Source organism: Diaporthe amygdali (assembly GCF_026229845.1).
Source record: "Diaporthe amygdali strain CAA958 chromosome Unknown NODE_11_length_1138210_cov_64_948100, whole genome shotgun sequence".
NCBI classification, from domain to species: Eukaryota; Fungi; Ascomycota; class Sordariomycetes; order Diaporthales; family Diaporthaceae; genus Diaporthe; species Diaporthe amygdali.
In genome coordinates, this window is record NW_026517031.1 from 13,660 (window position 1) to 37,764 (window position 24,105).

General features: G+C 54.6%; 8 protein-coding genes across 8 annotated transcripts; 3 read left to right on the plus strand and 5 right to left on the minus strand.

The window, feature by feature from the left end:
• Positions 1–826: 826 nt before the first annotated feature.
• J7T55_014286 (uncharacterized protein) lies at positions 827–1,783 on the minus strand (the record flags this gene model as incomplete). The annotated part of the gene is made up of 3 exons (XM_053142268.1): positions 827–1,217; positions 1,285–1,636; positions 1,702–1,783. The coding sequence occupies 3 exons, from the start codon at positions 1,781–1,783 to the stop codon at positions 827–829; spliced, it is 825 nt and encodes a 274-aa protein (XP_052994477.1).
• A 774-nt stretch (positions 1,784–2,557) lies between these two features.
• J7T55_014287 (SH3 domain-containing protein) lies at positions 2,558–6,384 on the minus strand (the record flags this gene model as incomplete). Its single annotated transcript, XM_053142269.1, has 4 exons — positions 2,558–2,773; positions 2,816–4,521; positions 4,581–4,652; positions 4,710–6,384. 4 exons carry the CDS (start codon positions 6,382–6,384, stop codon positions 2,558–2,560), a joined length of 3,669 nt encoding a protein of 1,222 aa, XP_052994478.1.
• Positions 6,385–7,847: 1,463 nt separating this feature from the next.
• On the plus strand, positions 7,848–8,786 carry J7T55_014288 (uncharacterized protein; the record flags this gene model as incomplete). The annotated part of the gene is made up of 1 exon (XM_053142270.1): positions 7,848–8,786. One exon carries the CDS (start codon positions 7,848–7,850, stop codon positions 8,784–8,786), a length of 939 nt encoding a protein of 312 aa, XP_052994479.1.
• Positions 8,787–9,321: 535 nt separating this feature from the next.
• Positions 9,322–9,853, minus strand: J7T55_014289 (40s ribosomal protein s17; the record flags this gene model as incomplete). Its single annotated transcript, XM_053142271.1, has 2 exons — positions 9,322–9,420; positions 9,506–9,853. The coding sequence occupies 2 exons, from the start codon at positions 9,851–9,853 to the stop codon at positions 9,322–9,324; spliced, it is 447 nt and encodes a 148-aa protein (XP_052994480.1).
• Positions 9,854–10,465: 612 nt separating this feature from the next.
• J7T55_014290 (uncharacterized protein) lies at positions 10,466–11,929 on the minus strand (the record flags this gene model as incomplete). The annotated part of the gene is made up of 1 exon (XM_053142272.1): positions 10,466–11,929. One exon carries the CDS (start codon positions 11,927–11,929, stop codon positions 10,466–10,468), a length of 1,464 nt encoding a protein of 487 aa, XP_052994481.1.
• A 1,921-nt stretch (positions 11,930–13,850) lies between these two features.
• On the plus strand, positions 13,851–16,781 carry J7T55_014291 (elongation factor 2; the record flags this gene model as incomplete). The annotated part of the gene is made up of 5 exons (XM_053142273.1): positions 13,851–13,858; positions 14,059–14,246; positions 14,315–14,506; positions 14,567–16,704; positions 16,764–16,781. 5 exons carry the CDS (start codon positions 13,851–13,853, stop codon positions 16,779–16,781), a joined length of 2,544 nt encoding a protein of 847 aa, XP_052994482.1.
• A 664-nt stretch (positions 16,782–17,445) lies between these two features.
• J7T55_014292 (uncharacterized protein) lies at positions 17,446–20,212 on the plus strand (the record flags this gene model as incomplete). The annotated part of the gene is made up of 5 exons (XM_053142275.1): positions 17,446–17,548; positions 17,595–17,702; positions 17,767–18,651; positions 18,739–19,673; positions 19,766–20,212. 5 exons carry the CDS (start codon positions 17,446–17,448, stop codon positions 20,210–20,212), a joined length of 2,478 nt encoding a protein of 825 aa, XP_052994483.1.
• Positions 20,213–21,502: 1,290 nt separating this feature from the next.
• J7T55_014293 (methylenetetrahydrofolate reductase 1) lies at positions 21,503–23,368 on the minus strand (the record flags this gene model as incomplete). The annotated part of the gene is made up of 2 exons (XM_053142276.1): positions 21,503–21,609; positions 21,670–23,368. 2 exons carry the CDS (start codon positions 23,366–23,368, stop codon positions 21,503–21,505), a joined length of 1,806 nt encoding a protein of 601 aa, XP_052994484.1.
• Positions 23,369–24,105: the final 737 nt, after the last annotated feature.

The following is a 24,105-nucleotide window of genomic DNA, read 5'->3' on the forward strand; positions in this document are numbered from 1 at the left end:
CTATAAAGCTTTTAATTTACTATTATTATATATTGCTTAAAATATTACTACTTTAAACGTTCTCTAAATATAAACCTACTTACTAGGTTTATTAGCTAGGAATTAGCTGTAATTGTTATAGCTTAATAGTTTATTTTTATTTATTTGTTTTTTAAATAGTAGAATTATAAGTTTATAAACTATTTTAAAATTAGGTTGTTTATATAATAGAAATAACTATTAAATATTAATATAAAAAGCAATTTTAGTAATAAAGGTATTATAGTAATTTTTATTTAAATTTAGTAAACTTGCTTATTTTAAAAACTTTTAAATAGATTTAGAAAAATCTAATACTTAGATTTTTTAAGTATTTAATTAAAGTATATAGGCGATTACTTTAATTAATAAGATTTTAAGTTTAAGTTATATAAAAGGTAGTTTTTAAAAAGGTTTTAAATACTTATAGGCAGGCTAGTTTATTAAGCGTACATTTATAAATAGGCTTAAAGGGATATAGCCTTTAGCTGCTTTTAATAACTAAGTAAATAAAGTATATATAAATTAATATAAGTATTTTTAAATATATATTATATTTAAGTATATAACTTAGCTATAAAAGGTTTAAATTTTATATATATATTTTTTTTACTAAGTTAAATTTTAGGGCAGATATTTTTTAAGTATTGCGCCTTATAAAGCGTACTAATAAATTTAGTATGCGCTTTATAAGGCATAGTATTTAAAAAATATCCGCCTTAAAACTTATTTTTTTTTATTATATTTAACTAAATTATATTAATAGCCTTTAAAATTTAATTTAATTTAACTAAGAGCTGAAAATTTCCTATTTAATTACACTAGAAAGTTTAGTAGATGTAATTGAATTGGTTGATACCTTGATGGTGTGTATGCCGAGGGCCACAATCGCAGTGAATGCCACGCCAACCCATCCCAGCACCATTGCAGTTGCTCCCACCTCAGCCTGAATGATGCCGTAGGAAAGCAGTTCCAGCAACTTCGATGCCGCAGCACCTCCTATGTGCTGCCATAAAACAGTTACGAAAGAGAGAAGCAAAGCGATGTACGCCAGCGCAAGGCAGGGTACGGTTACTTTACGGCTGGGGAACGGTTTTACCATTCTGTCAACCGATCCACTGCTGACGTCGTCTTCATGCCAGCCGGGAAATGTTGCCAAGAGGAGGAACTGGAAGAAAATCATGACAACTACTGCAATCCTAGTCCCCAGTTTGTCTCAGCTCTGCCGACACCATTGGATGCGATGGGCAGTGAGGAGAGACTCACAGAAAGCCGTAGAATATAATATTCGTCCTGAACTTCTCCGCTATCCAGACAAGATTAAATGGATCAGCGTCGACGGATTCCTGGTCCTTCAGATTCTGGGCGATGTCTTGAGCACTGCTCCCGCAAAGCCAAATTCCAGAGTTGAGCTGGACGCACAAGGCCATGAACCCAATATTTATCTGCCGGATTGTCTTGGAGCTGCCTGTGATCCCATCGATAAAGCAATTTCCGGCATCGTGATTGACTTGCAACGAGCTGTTGGTAGCCGTTACGCCAGCGCCTTTGTACGATAGGGAGATGAGATAGACATTGCTCAGTCCATTGGAGGAGGTGCATCCAGCCACAAGCACGGCTGAACAGTCTGTCAGCGGTCATAGAGAGATGATGGGGTAGAAAGACAACAGCAGCACAACTTACACCAGAACACCATGGCCAATATACATAAAATCATCAGTACATGATGAAACCCAAAGAACGGAGTAACACTGGACCAATTCATTATGCACAGAATGACTCCAAGCTACGATGCCGTTTCTATTGAGGCAGGTCTTGCAAATACGCGAATGAGAAAGAAGCCTGGGGTTTGAATAAGTGCGGTAGGCCGTGAACGGGGCACAAGCCCCTCTTCGTTCAGATGTCACATTCTAAGCTGCCTGCGTTGCACAGCCCAACCACGTACCAGTCAGGAGTGACCAACACTGCATGCAAGACATTTATTAATCGAGTATGGCACGTGACATTCTTATGCAATACTTATCTTGAAGCCGAATGTCGTGGGACCAGCAAAGAACAAGCCGTGGCGAGGATGACCTGTCAAGACTGATTGACAAGTAATTATTCAACTCAACGAATCATCTATGCGAGAGGTACAAGAAGCGGCGATGCAAGTACAATTCTCAATAAAGCCAAGAAGTAGAACTACGTATGTGCCGACAGGTACCTAAGATCCACAGCAAGCTACCCAGCCAGCCGATGGACTCGAGACCACAACAACAACACAACGGCCACACACCCCTCGGCCCTCCTCTTCAACACCCGGGGGGACAGAAACGATCGATAGTATTTGCTGTTCCGTGCCGTGCAATGATGCGAATGACGATGATGCTTCCCAAGAGAGTCGTACAACACACACGCGTACACACCAGCCAGTCCGTCCATCCATCCATACATCCACCCACCAACCGACACATGCTATTTTCACCCTTGCATACCACTACAAGTTACCACCATTACTTCCCTCGCTGCTGATCCCACGCCCGGCGAAGCAGTAGCACTAAGACCAAGGGTTCCCGTCGAAGCTGCCCCTCGGGCTGCCCTGGAGGCTCCGCCGCACAAAACCGTCGAGGTAGCGGGCCCCGCTGGACCGCTCCGTGGACCGGTGCCCAGAAAACTTCGCCGATGAGACGCTCGCCGGGGTGCTCGCGCCGCTGTTGTTGCCGGGGCACCACACCCCGGTGCACCTCATCGGCAGGGACGCGGAGCCGATCTCCTAGTTCTGGCCCTCCCAGCCGACCCAGCTGCGCGGCATGACGCGCCAGATCTTGACCTCGCCGCTGCGCAGGTCGTCGAGCTTGAAGCTCTCCTGCTTGACCTTCTTGGACTCGCGGCCCTGCTCCCAGGCGCGCACCTTCTTCTTGGTCCCGTCCCACTCGGCGACGATGCCGACGTGGTCAGGCTTTCCCACCTCTGTGCTGTACTTGGCGTGCATGGGGCCGTGCTTGCCTTGGAACTTGGCGTTGCGGATGCTGATGATGTCGCCTGGCCGGATCTGGTCGGCTTGTGTTGTGCTGGCATTGGCGAGGTTAGAATAAACGAGTGCGCCGTATGCGCGAGTGCCCACGGGCAAGAGAGCATCCTTGTAAGGCTTAAGTAATTCTAGCACAAGCGACTGTGGCGTACCATCGCCAACGACAGTGTCTTTCTTTCCGGCCACAGCTGTAGAGAGTGGGCGGCCGAAACGTTCGTATGATTCTTCAAGCTGGTCTTGTCGCAGACTTCGAGGAGGACTCTCATGGCGTTGCTCCAAGTGGACATCCTTTGCATCCTGAGGGTCAAAGCGCGCGGTGATGACAGTCTGCGAGTAGTCTTGGAATAAAACGTAGATGTCTCGAGTCACAGTCGTTTTGGTGCCACGCTGAGTGGACTGAGACTCATCAGATTCAAAGAAAATGTCCTTACGGCCCTGCAACTGTGGTGGAAGACTGTTTGGTTGCATCCACCATCCGGACTGAGGGGCCAGGTCAACGTCATTGGCAACGAAGCCGGATTCCATGGACGGCCTGTTCAGCATATCCACAGATCGTCTAGACGTACGAACATCTAGTGAGCCGCGAGAAGTAGGCGCAGGTCGACCGGCTGAAGCAACTGGAGCAGCCCTGTGCTCGGCCTGGTAAGAGGGCTCGTCGTAGTCATCCTCCGGACGAGGAGGAGGCGGCGGCGGCTGAGAAAAGCTTGGCGCAGCAGGGATCGGAGGAGACGTCGCAGCGGCGGTGTAGTTGTAAGGGTCATAATCGTCATCCTGTGTCGGGGCTTTTGTGGGTGGAGGTGGCGGGGGCGCTGCTCGAGGAGCGTCGACAGACCGTCGAGTGTCTGGTCGACTGTCTGGCGGCGGCTGGCTCGGCACAGGAGGCGGTGGAGGCACAGCTCTTGGGGCAGCAGCAGAGGGAATGGGCGGCGGCAGTGAGGGAGGTGCTTCCTTCGGCGATGCAACTGAAATAGTATCCTCAATGCTTGACTCCCGCCCATGGGACTTCAGAGCATCCTTATGCGGCACAGAGGAAGCAATGTCTGTGTCGTAATCTCCGTCGTACTCTGTGACCTCCCCTTCATTACTATCCTCTGGAAGGGCGGATGGTTTGGACGAAGATCCTGGACGGTCGGAGGAAATCGACGTCCTCGGCAACCCGCCAGGGGGAGGTGGTGGAGGTGGTCTAGTTTGAGATGGAGGGGCTGGAGCTGTGCCTGGGACAGGAGGCGGAGGTCGACTGGCCCTCTTGCTGGATGGTGACACCGGCGTAGAATCATCACCGTAAAATCTAGGAGATGTTGGCACCCGAGGAGACGTAGGCACAGGTGGTGCAGGCGCAGATACAGGAGGCAGTGGCGGCGGTGCTCGAGTCACTGGAGCCTCTTCACCTCGTGGCGTCTCTAACGCCCCAGGCCCTGACAGCTCGTCGTCCGATTCAGACCCCTCAGACCTGGCAAGATTTGCTACAGGAGCAGGTGGGGGAGCCCGGGCTACGTCTCGTTAGCAATATATTCAGCAAATTCATTGCAAAAGGGAATGTTGGACGTACATTCCGCAGGCACAGGGGGTGGTGCTGGACGCCCGCCTGGAATTGGGGGGGCACCAGAGGTGCTGGTCGGGACTAGACGCAAGTCAGTCTTAATACAAGATCAAAAGTGTAGGTGCGATCACAGCTTACCGGCTGGGGGACTGCGTGCGACTGGTTCGTCGTCCTCCTCATCATCAGAAGCAACAGGCGGCTCCTCCGTTACCGGTGTCTTGTCTTCGGATTTCCGGGGACCGCCCAAGCCTGGCAGAGGCATCATCATGGGGACGGGAGGTGCGTGTCCCGGAGAAGCGAGCGGTAGGGAGTCCTCGCTAGGACGTCTCTCGGAAGTAGAAGGCTTCTTCTTCTTTGGAGGCAACGAGGGGGCACCGCCAAGGGCCGGCATACCGAACATGCCAGGCATTCCCATGCCGCCACCCAGTCTCGCCATTCTTGCCCGAAGCTCCTCCTTGCGCCGGAACTCCTTGGTTTCCTCATCTTCTTCCTCCTCTTCCTCTTCTTCGGCCTCCTCGGGTTCTTCTTCGGCTGCAGCCGTTTCTGTCGCCACCCGAGAGGGGCGCCGGGGCTTCTCATCGCTATCTTCGCGTTCGGTAAGATCGGCCTGATCTTCCGTCGTCTCACCAGCGCCAGACAAGTCCGCCTCGTTTCCGTCTCTAGGCTCAGGACCCTTGGATGGCTTGCGGCGAGGCTGCGCAGGCACTCTTGGAGGATGCGACTCGTCAATGGACGCTCTGCCTCCTGTTCCACCCGTGTCGGTGCGATCCAGCGGCGGCGGCTGAGCGGCTTCCTCCTCGTCAGCGCCCTCGGCGGCAGCGGGTTCGTGGCTGGGCATGCGAGGCTTTGCCGGGCGTTTCGGTTTCTCCCTCTTGGCAGCGGCGTCTGCGTGTCTTTGCGCCTGCTCTTGCTGCTGTTTCTGAAGCAGTGCCATCCGTTCTTTCAGACTCAAAGGTTTGGGCTGATCCTCATCGCCCTCGTTCGATTCAGTGGGCATCAAACCGGCCTTCTGAGCAGTCTCCTCATTTTCAGCTTCCCGTTCCTTGATCTCAGGATCTTCGTCTCGACGATAGACAGGAGCCACTGGAGTGTTCCGCTGGACCGGAACGTAGGTGTTACCCTTGGGAGGAGGAGCGACGAAGGGCTTCTTGATAAACGAGGCGGCGCCGGACGCGCCGCCCAGCCCAGAAGGCTTGAAGGGGGCGATTGGTGGTGCAGCAGTCTTGTTGAAAGCAGCAATGCGATCCTTGAAAGCGCTGCTGGCCGGCTTTTGCGACACGGGAGGCGGCCCCTTCTTAGCGGGTGCGGCCTTTGGTGAAGACTGAGCAACTGACTCTGCTGCGGGGGCGCGGGGAGGCGACGAGGGGAGCTCGGGCTCAGCTGGCTCAGCGGGCTCGGGTGCACGAGGAGCAGGAGCAGCAACGGGAGACCTGGGCTCAGTGGGCAATGGAGGCGGAGAAGCAGGCTGGTGTTCCTCCTGCGGCGCGGCCGCCGGCTCTGGCGCAGCGGATTTGGGGGAGAATGCCGGCGGAGCAGGCTCCTCGGGAGCAGCGGCTATCTCTTCGGGGGCAGGCTCGGGTTCCTTCTTGGGTCTCGTCCGAGTCGGGCGAGGCGGGGCGACTGGCTCGTACTTCTCGACGAAGTTCCTAGGGAAGATGCCCTCATGCTTAGCTCCAGCCTCATCGAGGTACTCTCCGGTGTACCAGTCTTCATCCTCCTCTTCCGTGACAGTAATGATCTGCCCGACTGGGAAATTCAGGTCATCGTCGTGCGGCGAGGAGTACTCGTACAGGGCCTTGACCTTGAAAGACATGGCGATGCTGCCAGGGCCAAGGCGGAGGCGAAGGCGAAGGTGTCGCGGAGTTTACGGGAGCCCAATGGGGGGTGTCTGACGTAGGATGATGCGGGGAGCGATGCTTTGGAGGAAGGGTTTTTGTCCGATCTGTCTGTGCTGTGGCACTTGTAACAAGTCAGATGTTGTGCAGAAGACAGCAATTCGCCAATGCTGGCTCTGTGGGTGGATGAGAAGAGCAGAGCAGAAGAGAGGATGGGTTGGATGTTGGACATACAGTCAGTCGGCAGGCCTGAGGGCTCGGGCAGTCGGGAAGCGACGTCTGCTCGGGTGCTGGGAAGCTTCAGGAGGCAGAGGGACAGGCGCGGGCGCGGGCGCGGGCGCTGCGGGATTGGGGATTGATGCAGGTCAGTTCAGGTCAGTTGGAGACGATCCTAGTTGGACGACGTCAGCGCATGAACAAATAAGGAGCCGCCGCGTTCAGACCGGACCAAGCCCGACCACACCAGAGCGTCAGCCGGGACCTCAGGACGTGTACAACACAGCTACGCCTTCCAGCCTAACTGACGTGCTCCGATAAAAAGGTGGCAGAGCACGGCCAAGCCTCGCTCGGTAGCCCGGACAATAAAGGAGACTGGCTCCCACGTACCCCGCCAGACACACAGGCAGCCAGATAGATGCTGTAAACAGACAGGCTGGTCCCAAGATCTACAGTACCCTAGATTCTTCAGACGAGATCTTGGTGACGAAGCCTGATCTTATGGGATTGCGCTGTGCTCCTTGCTGGTGATCATGTGTCATTAAACAGACAGCCAACCAGATGGTGATCGCATCGAGGGGATCCGCAAGGCCAAATTATCCAATGCCTGGCTGGGCTGATATTGTTTTGCTCAAAGGCGAATGATGGTATGTTGGATGAACGGCCAATAGCCAGAACGGATAGACTGCCAGAATAGACAGATAGAGTAAGGAGAAAGGGGGCCACACGGTAGAGTTAGGCAGGCAGGTATATGTCTCTTCGATCCCAAGGGTCTGGTTCCAGCTGCAGCAGAGATGGGCACTGTAGCCGCCTCTCGTCTGGTCTGGCGATGGCTGAGGATCAGGATCTAAAACAACACCAGACTCCTGTCTCCATGCAGTTGGGCTATCTAGACCCGTCTAGTCTACCTGTTCTATTGTTGAACTTGGGCCAGGTGGGCCAGCACCGGCCAGCATCGACCGCTCCTCAACGTCAAACAGCCCCGGCACAGTCGAGGACAGTGTGCATGTTGGAGATGGGTGTGCGAACCCGACAGTGCATAATCCTTGCCGACAGCCAGAGCACTGTACGCCAGAAAGCTCATCCAGGCCGTTGAAAATAGGAAAACAGCTTGCTGCCTCGGTAGCCCCCACCATCGTCATCGGCCCAACACAATTGTTCCTTCAGCAGGCAAACGACACCTCGGGAAGCTCAGGCATACGAGAGCAACACACTAAACTACATCATGGCATCAGAAACAAAAGCGCCCATCAAGGGCATTCTCAAGAAGCCAAAGGCGTCTCCCAACTCGGCACAGTCATCGACCACATCAGCAACGAGAACAGCGCAACCACCGCTACCATCCAAGCCAGACCCAAGACAAGTCGCCATCCAGCACGCCCGCATCCTCCAAGACCGCAAGGACACCGAGGCCAAGATCCTCGACAACGTGATCGCCCTGCTCGACTTCCCGCGCGACGCCTCCCGCCCGGCATGGGACCCAGACCCGGCGGACGCGCGGGACTTCACCTCCCTGGTGCGCATCTTCCAGCCGGGCGACTACGACGACCTGGCGGTGGAGCGCAACCTGGACGGCGACAAGTGCGGGTATGCGCTGTGCGGACGGCGCCGGCGGCGGTTCCCCGGGGCAGGCACCTACAAGATGATCAACAAGGGCCGGAAGGACTTCGACATTGTCGAGACGCGCGAGCTCGAGAAGTGGTGCAGCCAGGAGTGCACGCGCCGCGCCCTGTGGGTCAAGGTCCAGCTCAACGAGACGGCCGCCTGGGAGAGGGTCGGCCTGCCTGACATCGAGATCGAGCTTTACCCTGAGAAGAAGGATGGAGAGGACGGCAGCGGCGGCGGCGGCGGCGGCGAAGCGCCTGACGGCTCTGATGTCAACGCCTCCGTTGGGGAGGGCAAGAGTGAGCCAGAGAGACTAGCAGTCGAGATGGCTCGGCTGCAACTCGAGGAGGACCGAAAGGCTGCCAAGAACGCTGCGAGTCTGGCTCTGGAGAGAGGAGACGATGCCAAAGCGGCGCCTAGGCGTAAGGTGGACGTTGTCGTACGCGAGAAGACGGTGACAACAGAGGCAGAGGCGCCGTCCCTCGGCGAGGGAGCGGAAGGTGATTCCATCGAGGGCTACAAAGCTAGGTTTGGAACGGAACCAAAGAAGGCTTCGTAGTACACACCTAGTTTCATGTCTACAAGCATTGCCGTTTACAGAAAAGGCACAGGAGTTACGGTTGAGTTTCGCGATACCCAAATAGAGCAAAGTCACATAAGCACGTCGCATGTCACCAGCAAGTGTCTCTCTTCACAACGGCATACCGGAGTAGTCCGCGTGAAATTTGTAGAGTGAGTCGGTGGAAGATCACACGACCCAGGATCGTAATCCACACCTGAGCATTGGAAGTAATTGGCCATCAAGCCTTATCTCCGGAATTACCCTAGAGATAGGCGACACCTTGTAGGAGCATGAGATCTGTATTCGATCTAGCTGGGAGCTCACTACCTTCCATGTCGGTAGAAGACGAACAAGACACTGTCGTGCCATCAAGAACGCCGTGGACGCCGTGGGCGACACCACGCGCCCGGAACCCAAGCCTGATATGAATCCATATTGAACTGTGACGCCCGTGCCACTTCCCTCCCTCATGCCTTTTGAAAAATTTTTCGTAACCTCGTCATCGCAGCACCGTTTTTCGATTGAGTTCGATTTAGTCGCGGCGAGGGGGGCGGTCACCGAAGCGGCGGCCACCACGCTCCTGGGTCTGCTGCTGGACGACGTTGATAACGTTGACGGGGACAGAGTCGAACTGCAGAGGAGTCCAATGTTAGCAAACCACACGCCACCGGGAGGCCAAATTTGCTGCTGAGAGGCAGGATATGATGTGAACTTACGCCCAGGTGCTTGAGCAGGTCCTTGGTCTCGGCATCGACGTCCAGCTGGCCAGACTCGGTGTTCTGGGTGAAGTCGAGAGCGGAAACCTCGGGGACGTATTGATCCTTGCGCTCACGCTCCTCCTCCTGCAGCTTGAAAGAGATGCCACGGACGGGACCGTCCTGAATACGCTTCATCAAGTGGGTGGTGTAGCCGGCAATCTTGTTGCGCAGGCGCTTGGAGGCGATGATGGCGATCTCATCGCAAATGCGCTTGTTGGTCTCGAAGTCGAGGGTCAGCTTGGGGTAGAACCGCTCAATGATGACCTTGGCGGACTTCTTGACGGTCTTGGTACGAACGCGACCCATTTTGGCGGTATTAGAGGGGTTTGAAGATGGTGGTTGTCGACGAAGAGAGAGGCAAGCGTTGGGCGATGGACGGACGGCTGGGTTGAGACTTCGCAAAAAATGAACGAGGTGATTAGAATTCGGGGTGCCCACTGCTAGCTACTAGCGTGTGTGTTGGAGTTGGGCGGTGGCAGGTGGCAGAACCTCGAACAACACGTGCACAGTCACATGACACCCTTCAGCTTCAACATCAACTCGCTATATGTAGCTCCCCAATTTGCGCTCGCTATTGGTTTCAGACTCATGGAAGTCCATTTAAATGCATTTCAAATATTGGGAATCCCAGATTTTACGTCTATACCTGGTGCACCCAAGGAACCCAAATCAGCAGCAGGTTTGTTACGCATGACGGCAACCGACAAGTACAGAGATTCCCTTGCCTTCTAATTAGCTCACACGAGCCCGAATAGAGGCAAATCGAGACCGGGAATTGACTGCTTTCGTGGCCGGAACCGAGTTCATATTTCCACTTAATGTACAAGCTATCAATCCCACTTCTTCAGGAGTACTAGATGTCTTGGATGTTTTACAGCAAGCCCCAGAAACGCGACAAGATCCACACTGCACGATGGCTTATTGTGGTTTATCTCTGCCCCTAGACCGACCCAACTTGATTCCGTATTTCTCGCCGCTTCCTGGGGTGATTTTAGGGTCGACGTAGCGACCCCTGCGGTCCAGCCTGGCCGCTGATCTCGGTCCCCTCATGGGCAGCATGAAGTCTTGAGTGCTATCTTCTGCCTCCTTGTGGAAGACCTGCTTTTTTCCCACCATCTCCTCCTGCACCATTCTCGATTCATTAGTAGCCCCACCCTGCACCTCCTCGGCGCCCAGCATGACCCGACCTTGGGAAGTGAGCTGCGCCGAGAAGATGTGTGCCCATAGCTTCTGACCACCCTTAACAGTCGGGTCAAGGCGGCGGTCCGAACTGCGGTACTCTGTGTTGCTTCCTTTTGAGCCGACGACGAAACCACCGATACCCAGATTGCCAGACTTTCCGAAGGAAGTGGCGTCGGTGCTCGACAAAAAGACTCTGCCCTTGACTGGGGGGTGGTACTTCAGGGGCCCGTAGGCAGGGTGGTTGTCCATGTAAGACGTCGTCCGCAGATAGGATAGACCCGCCGAGGGATGTGTGACAGGGGGCCCGTGCAGGGCATAGGGGTTGTCGCGATCCAGAGTCCTTGCTTGCCCAACCATCAGGTTCTCCAGATAATTCGGGGTCTGTGGAGGCTCAATTGGCGCAAGGTCCAGGAACTTCCCAACAAGGTCGAAGAGGGACTGACGGTCCTGGCGCAACTCCCTCAAAAAGGCAGTAAGCTGGTCCTCGGTGATATCGCCCGGCTGCACCTCCTGCACGCGCACAGCTTCCTCCTGACCTCCCTCCTCGCTCGCGCGGAGCTTCGCGTCCTGTGTCAGCTTGGCAGCAAGCTGCTCGCGCAGGAACTGGCGGAACTCGGTCTTCCTCGGCCGCACATGCTTCTGAATGTACTTTTGGAACTCTCCCTCCGTCAATTTGGCCAGCCATGGGCCCTTGTACTTCCATCGCATCTGGCCCGACTCGCTGATCTTCTTTTCGTCGATCGCAGTGAAATCGTACTTGCTCTCGAAGACGGACTTCGCATTCACCTCCATGGAACGAAGCGTGGATGTCGCTGACTGAGGTATCGTGTGTGGGAGGGATATGGCAATGTTCATTTCCTGCCACTTCTCCAGCGTCAAGGCATGGTCGGCGGCCGAGGCGAAGTCGGTGACGTGCTCGATGGAGTCGACCTGCTTGATGCGGAGATAGGGCGTGCTTGTCCTGGCGGTCGACCGCATGGGGAAGTTGCGCTTGAAGCCCCAATCGCCGCGCTGCCTGAAGTTCTCAGGGGCGGTGACGGTCTGCAGGGTCGGGTAGGCCTGGGTGGCCGTGTCCGAGTTGTAGCTGGTGGCCGCCTGGAAGTCGCCGGGCGGCGGCGGTATTGCTTGGGGCAGCGAGAACATGCGCGAAGCCCGGAGGAGGGAACCCCCGGGCGACATGGTCCGGCTTGCAGTCGCCATCGTCGGTTCGCGACTGCTTACCGTGACTTGAGGTGAGTGTCCAGGTCGGTTCGAGACGGGTTGTGATGTGATGCAGCGAAGCTGGAGAAAATTGGTAGAGGCGCCGGGAAACTAGCGGTAGATGTTACGATTGGCTGAATTGGCCAGGGTGGGCCCAAGCTTTGCTCTCCCAGCGACCAGCTACACTTACACTACAAGAGCAGTCTATATGCTCAGCAATATTCCGAATTGTCATATCTAAAGTGTTCTCTTACGATATTAATGACTATCTTACCCAGTCGTAACTGCAATGATGAATTCATAACAATGTGAGGTCGTCTGTGGCTCCTGGCATGGGCTGAGTTTCGCCCAACCACTCGTCTACTCACCTGAGGGCCGCCAATGCCACTCGAGATCTCCTAGTAGTGGCTTCCAGCTCTACAAAAGGTCGAAGCTTTCGATGTGGCTAGGCAGTACGTTCTGTGGGCAGCCGTACTCCAAGGCTAGTGGACGAGTGATGGTGGGTATTCTTCCAGTGGCATGAGGTGCCCTTTGACGGGCTTTCTTTCCAGGCTGTGTACAAATCCACGCCTCGTCTCCGAGTCTGCTCCAGTGCTCACTGGTGTGGGTGAGCTATCACATCGTTACTCGGGCAGATCCTGCAAGTGATGCAGGCATTGCCTCTTCGAGTAAACAGCATCGGCTCCTTTCCAGCACTCGTTTGAAAGGGACTGGGCCGGCTTGATGAATCGTACTGAGATTGTTCTACCTGTCAGGTTGGGGAATCGCCAATATTGGTAAGCTTTGTCTCTCTACCCAACAGACATAGAGCAGAATGCATTGGCCGATGGCGACGACAGGTAACGATCCAGTTGTGTGTCATCGAGCATATTGACTGTTGGTGCAGTACTGGTATTTCCATGAATGGTACAATCACATATATACGTCTATACGATCTTGAATACGATAATGTTTACGTACATACCACAGTAGTTTATAGGTTGCGTAGAAGAAGATATCGGTGGGACAAGCCTTACCAATCGAGTACTGCATATCTACAGTGTTGTCCTGCCAAGGTGAGATGCCAGGCGTTCGGTGTTAAGCGGGGCACGGATTTAAGCGAGTCGGTCAAGATGATTTCTTAGTCGAGGCATAGACTACCCCATCACCCCAGAAACTGCTGATCTCACCATGACACACAAAATCGATATGGTGTCGTCGGGTTCCATACAATAACCAGAGGAGTCACAATCTCGGCCGGATGACAAACAGCTGTAGCTTCTAGAACTGCATCCAGAGGCTGATAGGTGTGTGGTGTGTGTCGTTGCCTTCGGTGAACAGTCAGGCCAGTACTTGGTCAGCCTGAGGGGCGGCCAGCTTGATTGGCTTGGTGTTTTGGATGAAGCTTGCGAGAGCTCTAGGGCTAGACCATGGCCACCATGGGACTGTTTGCAAATGAAGCGCCGCCCTGCCTCGCGCCGGGGTCCTGCGGCAAGGTCGACCCACTTTGCAAATGCCTGGTGGTGGGGCTGGTGTTGGATTGGGCTTCAGCGAAAATCTATCACCCCGCACCCACATTGCCCGTTTCTTCTTCCCTCCCTCTTTTTTTCCCTCCTTCACCAGCGCAAGCCTTGACGGCGAGATTCTGTACGTCCAACCCAATCCATCCATTGCACCACCTGCACCAGACTCCTGGACTGCTTTTTCCGGACTCCTGACCCCTCGCCGAAAAGCATCCAAGCCCTTCCAGTCGCCACAGCTAACGACCCCGCGCAGTCCTCTTTAATCAGCAGGTCAAAACCTCGAGTGTTGAGTCTGCCCGGCGTGCGATCTCTCCCCCTTCGCCGCCACAATTTACTTGCCGTTCTCGAGGCATTCATCCCATCCCCAAATCCACAGAAGACATATCATTTAGACAGGTTTCATTGTCAATACCGTCAAAATGGTCAAGTAAGTTCCAAGCCGACCGGCTCCCCTTTCCTGCATCTTCTACCCCAATACCTTGCCGAGACCTGCAAGCTCCGGCACAAGCACAAGCACGATCGTATCGTCATGTTGGACCACAACGCACGACCAACCCTACCCTGGGGAGACAGGAACACTTCAAAGCGTGGCGGTTACTTGTTTGCTAACCTCGCCCCTCTATCCAGCTTCACCGTCGATGAGATCCACGATCTCATGAAGAAGCCGAGCAATGTTCGTAACATGAGTGTTATTGCTCATGTCGACCACGGCAAATCTACCCTGACCGACTCTCTGCTGGCCAAGGCCGGTATCATCTCCACCGGAAAGGCTGGTGATGCCCGAGCCACAGATACTCGTGCCGACGAGCAGGAGCGTACGTTCTGCCTACGAGACTCCACCTCTCCAAATTGCTGGCGAGGACAGTGTGCTAACAATAAGCAGGTGGTATCACTATCAAGTCTACTGCCATCTCCCTGTATGCCACTCTCCCCGAGGCAGAGGACACCAAGGACATCAAGGGACAGGAGACCGACGGCAACGACTTCTTGATCAACCTGATCGACTCTCCTGGTCACGTTGATTTCTCTTCTGAGGTCACTGCTGCTCTCCGTGTCACCGATGGTGCTCTCGTTGGTAAGTAGCTCCTGGCGGCAGCAATCTTGACCAAGGGGCCTATCATTAACAACATCCCAGTCGTCGACACTGTCGAAGGTGTGTGTGTGCAGACCGAGACTGTGCTCCGACAGGCTCTCGGTGAGCGTATCAAGCCCGTTGTTGTCATCAACAAGGTTGATCGTGCTCTCCTCGAGCTCCAGATCGAGAAGGAGGACCTGTACCAGTCCTTCTCCCGAACAATCGAGTCCGTCAACGTCGTCATCTCCACCTACTTCGACAAGTCTCTCGGTGACGTCCAGGTCTACCCTGACAAGGGCACCGTCGCCTTCGGTTCCGGTCTGCACGGCTGGGCCTTCACCATCCGTCAATTCGCCACCCGTTACGCTAAGAAGTTCGGTGTTGACCGCAACAAGATGATGGAGCGTCTCTGGGGAGACAACTACTTCAACCCCAAGACCAAGAAGTGGACCAAGAACGGAACCTACGAGGGCCAGCAGCTCGAGCGTGCCTTCAACCAGTTCATCCTGGACCCCATTTTCAAGATCTTCGCCGCCGTCATGAACTTCAAGAAGGACGAGATTAAGGTCCTCCTCGAGAAGCTCGACCTCAAGCTGCCCTCTGAGGACCGCGACAAGGAGGGCAAGCAGCTCCTCAAGGCTGTCATGCGCACTTTCCTGCCCGCTGCCGACTCCCTGCTGGAGATGATGATTCTCCACCTGCCTTCCCCCAAGACTGCCCAGAAGTACCGTGCTGAGACACTGTACGAGGGTCCTCAGGACGACAAGATCTACGCCTCCATCCGTGACTGCGAGGCTGACCCCACCAAGGCCGACCTCATGCTCTACGTCTCCAAGATGGTGCCGACCTCCGATAAGGGTCGTTTCTACGCCTTCGGTCGTGTCTTCTCCGGTACCGTCAAGTCCGGCCAAAAGGTCCGCATCCAGGGCCCCAACTACGTCCCTGGCAGGAAGGAGGATCTGTCCGAGAAGGCCATCCAGCGTGTCGTCCTGATGATGGGTGGCAGAGTCGAGGCCATCGACGATATCCCCGCCGGTAACATCGTTGGTCTGGTCGGTATTGACCAGTTCCTGCTCAAGTCTGGTACCATCACCACCGACAAGGCCGCTCACAACCTGAAGGTCATGAAGTTCTCCGTGTCCCCTGTCGTGCAGCGATCTGTGCAGTGCAAGAACGCTCAGGATCTGCCTAAGCTCGTCGAGGGTCTGAAGCGTCTGTCCAAGTCCGACCCTTGTGTCCTGACCATGACCAACGAGTCTGGTGAGCACATTGTTGCTGGTGCTGGTGAGCTTCACTTGGAGATCTGCTTGAACGATCTCCAGAACGACCACGCTGGTGTTCCTCTGATCATCTCCGACCCCGTCGTGCAGTACCGTGAGACTGTTGGTGGCAAGTCGAGCATCACTGCTCTGTCCAAGTCCCCCAACAAGCACAACCGTATCTACATGACTGCCGAGCCACTGGACGAGGAGCTTTCCCTGGCCATCGAGGCTGGCAAGATCAACCCCCGCGACGACTTCAAGGTCCGTGCCCGTCTCCTTGCTGACGACTACGGCTGGGATGTCACCGACGCCCGTAAGATCTGGACCTTCGGTCCTGACACAAACGGCCCCAACTTGCTGGTCGACCAGACCAAGGCCGTGCAGTACCTCAACGAAATCAAGGACTCCGTCGTCTCTGGTTTCCAATGGGCTTCCCGTGAGGGTCCCGTTGCCGAGGAGCCCATGCGATCCGTCCGCTGGAACATTCTTGATGTCACCCTCCACGCTGATTCCATTCACCGTGGTACCGGTCAGATCATGCCTACTACTCGTCGTGTCATGTACGCCGCTGCTCTGCTTGCTGAGCCCGCCCTGCAAGAGCCCGTGTTCTTGTGTGAAATCCAGGTGCCCGAGCAGGCCATGGGTGGTGTCTACGGTGTGCTTACCCGTAGACGTGGTATCGTCTTCGGTGAGGAGCAGCGCCCCGGTACTCCTCTGTTCACCATCAAGTCCTACCTGCCCGTCATCGAGTCCTTCGGCTTCAACGGCGACCTGCGTGCCGCCACCTCCGGCCAGGCCTTCCCCCAGTCCGTGTTCGACCACTGGCAGCTGCTGCCCGGTGGCTCTCCTCTGGACCCCACTTCCAAGGTCGGTGCAATGGTACTGGAGATGCGTAAGCGCAAGGGTATCAAGGTTGAGGTTCCCGGTGTTGAGAACGTGAGTCTTATTTCCCCAAAATCCCATTCAGAGGAGACGATGCTAACCGATCTGCACAGTACTACGACAAGCTGTAAAAGCCTTATCTCCATGCTCATAGACTTTTCCCACCGCCTCACACGGCGGCTTGATAGAGCGTATCTTCGGCAATGTTAGCTAATTGCAAAGAAGACGGAAAACGGTCTACGATACAAGACTCAAGGGTCTGGGGAGGAAAAAGGCGAAGCGGAGGCCAAACAACAAGCACCGGAACATATCATGATCATAGTCCGACCTGAGAGCTTGTACTTAACGCTGGAATTGGAATTTATTGCGTCGATGAAGTAAACCTGCGTTCTTTAGTCCTGAGTGAGTGATGTGAATCGTGTGACAAGCCATATTTCCTATTATAAATGCACGTAGATTAGGGAAGTGTTGGGATAATTACGAAGATTGGGCTTCTGATCAAAGTTGGAGAAACGAGTTGTGGTTTGGCGCGCCTCTCCAAATAGATCTAGTCGTTGCTAGCCTGCCGTTGTAGGCCCCACTACGAATCCCTGCTGCAGCTTGGAAAGCTCCCGCGCGCATCTATCCCAGAACATTTCGCAATTCTTAGACCAAACTTCCGAGTCACAACCAACCAACCAAGCGACCAACAACTCTTAGTGCTCGTCCTGAACCACCCTCTTTTTTGTCGCTGCACCTCGACCTCTCCCTAAACGGCTATCTATATGTCCACACGAAAGTAGAAAGCTGGGAAAGATGCTGTTTCCCGAGGAGGATTCCCCACTACTGAAGGCGTGGATCGTCAAGCGTCTCGAGAATACGTTGGTCGCACCCTCGATACTCGCCGCGTCTCCTGGCTGTGAGCGTTCAAGCTGATTTTTGAAACTCAAACAGGTCCGATGCAGACGCTGATGTGCTTGCTGACTTCGTCCTGGCCCTCTTGCATCACGATGACGGGAGCGAAGATGTCAAGTCAAAGTGCATGTCTGAGATGGGCAACTTCCTCACAGAAGGTATGGTTTGGTCGCTGTGCGTTGAACTGGCCACAGAGCTTCAACTGACTTCCGGTACTGACAGATCCTTCCTCCTTCGTCAATGACCTCTTCGAGATAATACAGTACAGGTCTTATGTTCCCGGCGCCGCCCCTCCGCCGAAAGCAGTTCCTGCTGCCGCTCCTCCACCAGCTCTGCCCAGCCTTGGAGCCCCGAGTACAGATCAACCTGTCATTCCCACTGGCCCCGGCGGTGGAAACGCGCGCAAGCGTGGCTTCCACGACCGAGGCGATTTCGATGCGCCGACCGGTCGAGACCAATTCCCAGGCGGACGACCGTACAAGCAGCCCCGGCGCGGCGGAGGCCGCAGAGGCTACGTCGACCCCGATCGACCACAGCCGATGTCCCCGGATCAATACCCGTTCCAAAATACATCATCTTCCTTCGCGCAACCGGGCCAAGTGCCCCAGATGCCCCAGTTCGACCCGAGCAACCCTTTGGAAGCGATGAGACAGCTGCAACAAATTAGCCAGCAGATGGGTTTGTCTATGCAGCCTTTCGCCGACTACTCTCAGCAACATTCCGGTTTCCAGCAGAACGCGGCGCCACAGCAGGGGAAAAAGGGACGGTGCTGGGATTTTGACAGGAAGGGTTTCTGTCCCAGGGGCCTCAAGTGCAAGTTCGACCACAGCACTGGTCCGGAGCCCGTGTACAGCCTGCCCACGCCACAGCTGTCGGGGCAAATTCAACTACCAGGTGAAGGTTGGTCTGGTTCTCGATTTCCTAGTACGCCGATCAAGACCGAAGAGCTCGGGTCTTCGCATGATTTCTTTGCCACACCATTTGGTGTCAATCCTTTCTTCGTGTCCTTCAACGATTACTTCAACCCGCCGACTCTGACACAACAAGCAGAATACGACCCGACCTCCGCGACCATGTCGCAACCTCAACAACCAGCGCCTTTCCAAGGTAACGGACATCCTAACCAAAACAGAAATCACCGGCAAGGACAGCAACGACGGAAAACAGGCCAGGCCCGCGCACCATTTTCCGCAGAGGGTCCGGTCTACGATAGATCTCAGACGAAGGTCGTGGTGGAGAGCATACCTGAGGAAAACTTTGATGAGGATCAAGTTCGGAATTTCTTCGCGCAGTTTGGAAATGTCGAACAAGTCACAATGATGGCGTACAAGCGACTGGCGATCGTTAAATATGATAACTGGGCGTCGGCCAACGCCGCGTACAAATCGCCGAAGGTAATATTCGACAATCGATTCGTAAAGGTATATTGGTACAAGGAAGAGAAGCACGGTGATGTCGCAAACGGAGGCAACGGTGCAAACGGTTTCAAGAACGGTCATTCGGCGAATAGTGGCAAGCGCGAGGAGTCTGCAGACGTCAAGATGGAGGAGATCGACATGGAGGAATTCACGCGCAAACAAGAGGAGGCGCAAAAATTGCATGAGGAGAAGATGGCCAAGATCCGAGAAATCGAGAAGCAGCGCGAGGAGCTGGAGAAGAAGCAGAAGGAATTGCAAGCGAAGCAGGCCGCTGAGAAACAACGTCTCCTAGAAAAGCTGGCTGGCTCACGGAAGAACTCTAACGAGGTTGGCACCGGCGGCGGCGACGCAGCTGCAGAAGGAAAAGGCGGCGAGGCATCGAAGACCGAGGCTCTGAAAGCCACGCTGGAGAAATTGCGAGGAGAAGCAGCAGCGCTGGGGATTGACCCGAACGCGCAGCAGGACGACAGCTCTGCGATCTCGACATCGTACATACCGAGCTACGGTCGCGGCGGCAGGGGCGGGTACTACCGTGGCCGCGGCGCATATCCCCCACGGGGATCGTTCCGTGGCGGCGCGCGTGGCGGCAGGGGCAACTTCCACGCTGCCTACGCAGCGTTCTCCCTGGACAACCGGCCCAAGACGGTGGCTATCTCGGGGTTGGACTTCTCAGCGCCCGAAAAGGATGAGGCGCTGAGGCGGCACCTTTTCGTAAGTATCTCTTCCTTTCTTCACGAAGTTGCTTCTTCTCTCACGCATCTTCGTGGGACAGAAATAGGAGAATGACGGCTAATAGCAACCAGGGTTTCCAGGTCCACGGCGAAGGCGTCGCCGAGATCCAAACCACCCCGACGGTGACGCATGTGAGCTTCGGCGACCGCAAGTCGGCTGAGGCGTTTTACAACAGCGTCAAGAACAACAAGATCCCCGGGATCAACGACGGCCCCGTCGAGCTCTCGTGGGTGGCCGGCGCCGCGGCGCCGCTGCCCGGCAGCACCACGTCCAATGTCGACCTCGCTAACGGCGGGGCGGGCGTTGGGCCGACGGACGGCGGCGGGCTTGACTCGGCCATGGGGGATGCGGATGGCGGTGATGACAATAACCAACATCACCACGATGGCGACGGCAAGGCCGACCAGGATGGCGCGGCAGGGGAGAACCAGCAGCACGCCCAGCAGCAGCAAGAGCCTGGCGAGGCCAAGGCCGAGGTGGATTATGACGTAGCTGGTGAGAACGAGTGGGATGAATAGTACCCGTCCTGTGGCAGTGTCTTCCTTATACCCTAGGTGGCGAGAGAGTGGCCTCCACCAATATGACAGTTGCGAGTCGGGGCGCCTGTACAGATGTATGTATTGGATCGACGGATTGATGGATAGCCAGGCCTCCATCCGGGAAGTGCCGGACCGGGGAGCCTTTGCATAGCATAGCATGACATAGTGGCATTATTGGAGTCGGCGTACATATCAACTAGATTCAATATCTGGAAAATGCGGATTGGTGGTTGCATGGTCTGGAGCGAAGTTCTGTCCCTCTGCCATGCTCTGCATTTCCTGGCGCATCATTCCGCGGTATCGCCGTGCGGGGACAGCCATGGGCCCGATGCCATGTTAATGCACATTTTACTGATGCTTACAGGTATGCCAGCAGATAGAGAACGGTCAAACATGAGTCAAGTATTTTGTGTCTGTCAAGTCCGTAACGAGTCTCAATGATGCTTCGTAGACCTGTCAAGCCAGACGCTTGATCTGCTCTATTCTCTTCCCTTCCCACCTCCCCTTCCATGATTCCTCCGCTCCTCGCCCTACCAGCTCTCACCCCTATTTCCTCACTGCGTCCCTCCCTCCCATCTCTGCCGCGTCTCCATGGCCGCGGGCTGTCACCTCTGTTGAAACGAGGTTGGCCCTCGCCATGAAAAAAATGCCTAGTTTCAAATGTTGAACTCCGTAGCACCATGATGCCTGAATTTTTGTGGCCCGGGCATTCTAGCCTACGCTGCCCTTGCCCTTGCCTTTGCCTTGCCTGCCTGCCCTTGGGGTATCTATCGTTGAGAATGAATATATGTGCAGAATTGAAAGAATCCTCCCAGTACCAGAGAATGGGTTCGATCCCTCAATGCTTGTGCCTCGATCCGCTTCGAGGCTTCGCTCCTTTCTCCTTTCTCCTTTCTCCTCTCTTCTCGCACTCCTCTCTCAACTCTTTTTTGTTGAAAAAGACGTAATTCACACCCCACACTTTTTGCTTTGCGCCGCTTACTGCCGAAATGTTGAAAAAAATGTTGAATAAGCAGAAAACGCCGGCTGTTCCCCTCCGTGTCATGCAACCCAAATCGTTAAGGAAAGGGTATGTGTGAGTGTGTGTCCAGTGTGTCATCGCATGTACACTGTAACTGCACCGCGGTATATACCGCAGTCTGAGCGATTAAGTTCCGTCGTGTTAAATTCAGGTCGTATCAGTCATCAGTTGATTAATTGCCGTCGAGGCATTGTTGAAGCCTCTCCAATAAGTGTGGTGCTTTTGTAGCAGTTGTGATGCAGTTGCGATTAGTTTGCTGTGGGCCCGTCCGATTGCACCTCAACATCGAGGTCCTTGACCTGAAGTCCTTTCATTACTTCGAAGATAGTGCGTGGCTGGTGGAAGTCATTGTTCACTAGCAACCATGTCAGGATTGTTCGATTCTAAGGAAGTGGTTTTGAAAAGAGTATCTTACCGATATTGATCAGGGACCAATCCTTCATCATGCGCTCCAACAAGATCCGACTAGGGCTGCCGGCCTCAAAGCAGTTGGCCCAGTCTGTGCCAAGCCGGAATGCCTCGTCTTTCCATGCCAGGAAGCTGATGGACTCGACAATGGTGGGCTGCACGATCTCCTTACCGGGGAAGACACCCCATGTGACCGCATTGGGACCTTCTGATGGGGTGTTGGTCGCGAGGTTACCGGCTTTGGTGACGGCGTAGTACGTCAAATCTGGGTGCTTTTCGATGCGGGAGATGAGCTCTGGGTACACGTCGGGGGAGACAAGCAGTTCGAGGTAGGCCTTCTGGTACACGAAACCGTTCGATGGACCCCAGCCGTAGACAGGATGGGATGACTTCACACCATTGACGGCAGGCTGCGAGTTGATGGTGACAAGTCCTCGCTTGTTAAGCTCGATGAGGTCATCCTTGATGGCGTCTGCTTCGCTAGTAAGGGGAGACTCGCTCCAAGGAAGCTGGTCAAGCTCGTTGTTGAGGTATTTGACGAAAATGGCGGCCACGTCCTTGACGGATTTGGGCTCACCCCACTTCTTACGGTTCTGCTCGTTTGTACCCGTCAAGCCAATACCATAGGCGTCCAGCTCACCGAAGGCAGGAGATCGAGAGTCACCCCAGCGACCGTTGGGAAACTCGTCCCAGTCCATTGTCCTTGAAATGTATGACTTATTCCTGTTGCGCCAGAAAATCGGCCGCACATCCTCGTCCCGTCGTCCGAGTGCGAGGGACTGCTTCCATGGCAAAGCCTGCTTGACAGGGCTACGCTCTGAGGGCATCCAGTCCAGCTCTTCAAGGACCATGCGGGTGGCCTGGGCCAGGTTCATGGTGTAAAAGTGTAGGTGAGGGATACCTGCTGCCAGAATCTTGCGGCACATGTTGGCAACCAACGTCTTGCCGATTTCACGAGCAGCAACATCGTCGTTCTTGACGGGCTCGAGGGCATCCAAGAACTCCTGAGGGACCTTACACTTCATGTGGTTGACCCTCCTGATGAAACTGGAATAGGTAGCAATGGGCATGATGCCAGGAATGATAGGAATGTCGATGCCGCGGGCGCGGACCTTTCCAACCCAACGGAGAAAGTTGTCGACATCGTAAAACATTTGAGTGACAATGAACGTGGCCCCGGCGTCCACCTTCTCCTTCAAGTGGTCCAACAGTTGCTCCTCGTCTTTGTTGTCGTCGCAACCCTCGGGATACCCGGCAACGCCAATATCGAAGTGGTCGTGGTATGTCTTTCGTATGTGGACCACCAGATCCTTGGCGTACCTGAAGCCGTCGTCGGCAGCCTCCCACTTCTCCTTGTCTCTCGGAGGGTCCCCTCTCAGTGCCAGGATATTGGTGCAGCCGGCCTTGTAGGCTTTTCGCAGAGCATCGTTGATCTTCTCGAGCCCCATATCGGTGCAGGTGAGGTGCATGCACGTCTCGAGACCGAAGTAGGCCTGGGCCTGGCTGACCATCTCGCATGTCAGCTCGGCTATGCGGCCGCCAGCTCCCCAGGTGATGTCGATGAATTTTGGGCCGAAGTGGTACATGCGCTCCATGCGGTCGTAGAGGTTTTGCACACCTGTCAGGGTTTTGGGAGGGAAGTATTCGAAGGAGAAAGACGGGGCAGCCGTCTTCTCGGCATCGGCGACCATCTCTTTGATATGCATCTTGAGGGCGGGGATGACGACGTCGTCAACAAGTACGAGGTATGTGGCTCAAATGGGAAGGTCGAGAAGAGCAACTACTCGGCAGGGTCTGTAAGATCTGGTATATCAGCAAAGATGTCAGAGAAGTGGCCGCCGAGCAGTTTCCAGACAAGCATGCCGCTCGAAAAGATGACAGCCTTGGAGAGCCAGGAGTCAGCAGCAGAGGTAGACATTGCTCGTCTCGTATATTTGTGATGAAAGCGTGGAAGGGTGTGTGGTCGAGGAAAACTAGGTCTCATGATCTTGGAAGCGAGGCAGACAAAGACTGGAAGGTGGGACAAGATTTAAGTTTTTGCATGGTGTAAGACGGCTTACCTCTACAATCTGGAAGGATTTGAAAGGATCATCAACACTACCCCATACGACACTGGCCCAAATTACACCATTGAGGCCCTTCGAAACGAGGGAGGTGCAGAGAAAAGCGGAGGAATAGAGGGAAAGGAAGAAGGGAGGAAATGCAGCAGAAGCAGCAGGAGGAGGAGGAGGAGGTGCAGCAGGAGGAGGAGAGGTGGGATGGGATGGGACGGGACGGGGAACGGAAGGTGGTGAGGATTTTAGAAAGGAAGCTTACCGTCAGTCCGCCCCGTCAGTCCGTCAGTCTCATCGGTGGCCGAGTCGGAGCCCAGCATTAGCATTTGTTCCCCAGTCCCCGGCCTCGCCAGATGAGCCTCGATTGGCTCAAGCGTCGCATGTGCTGC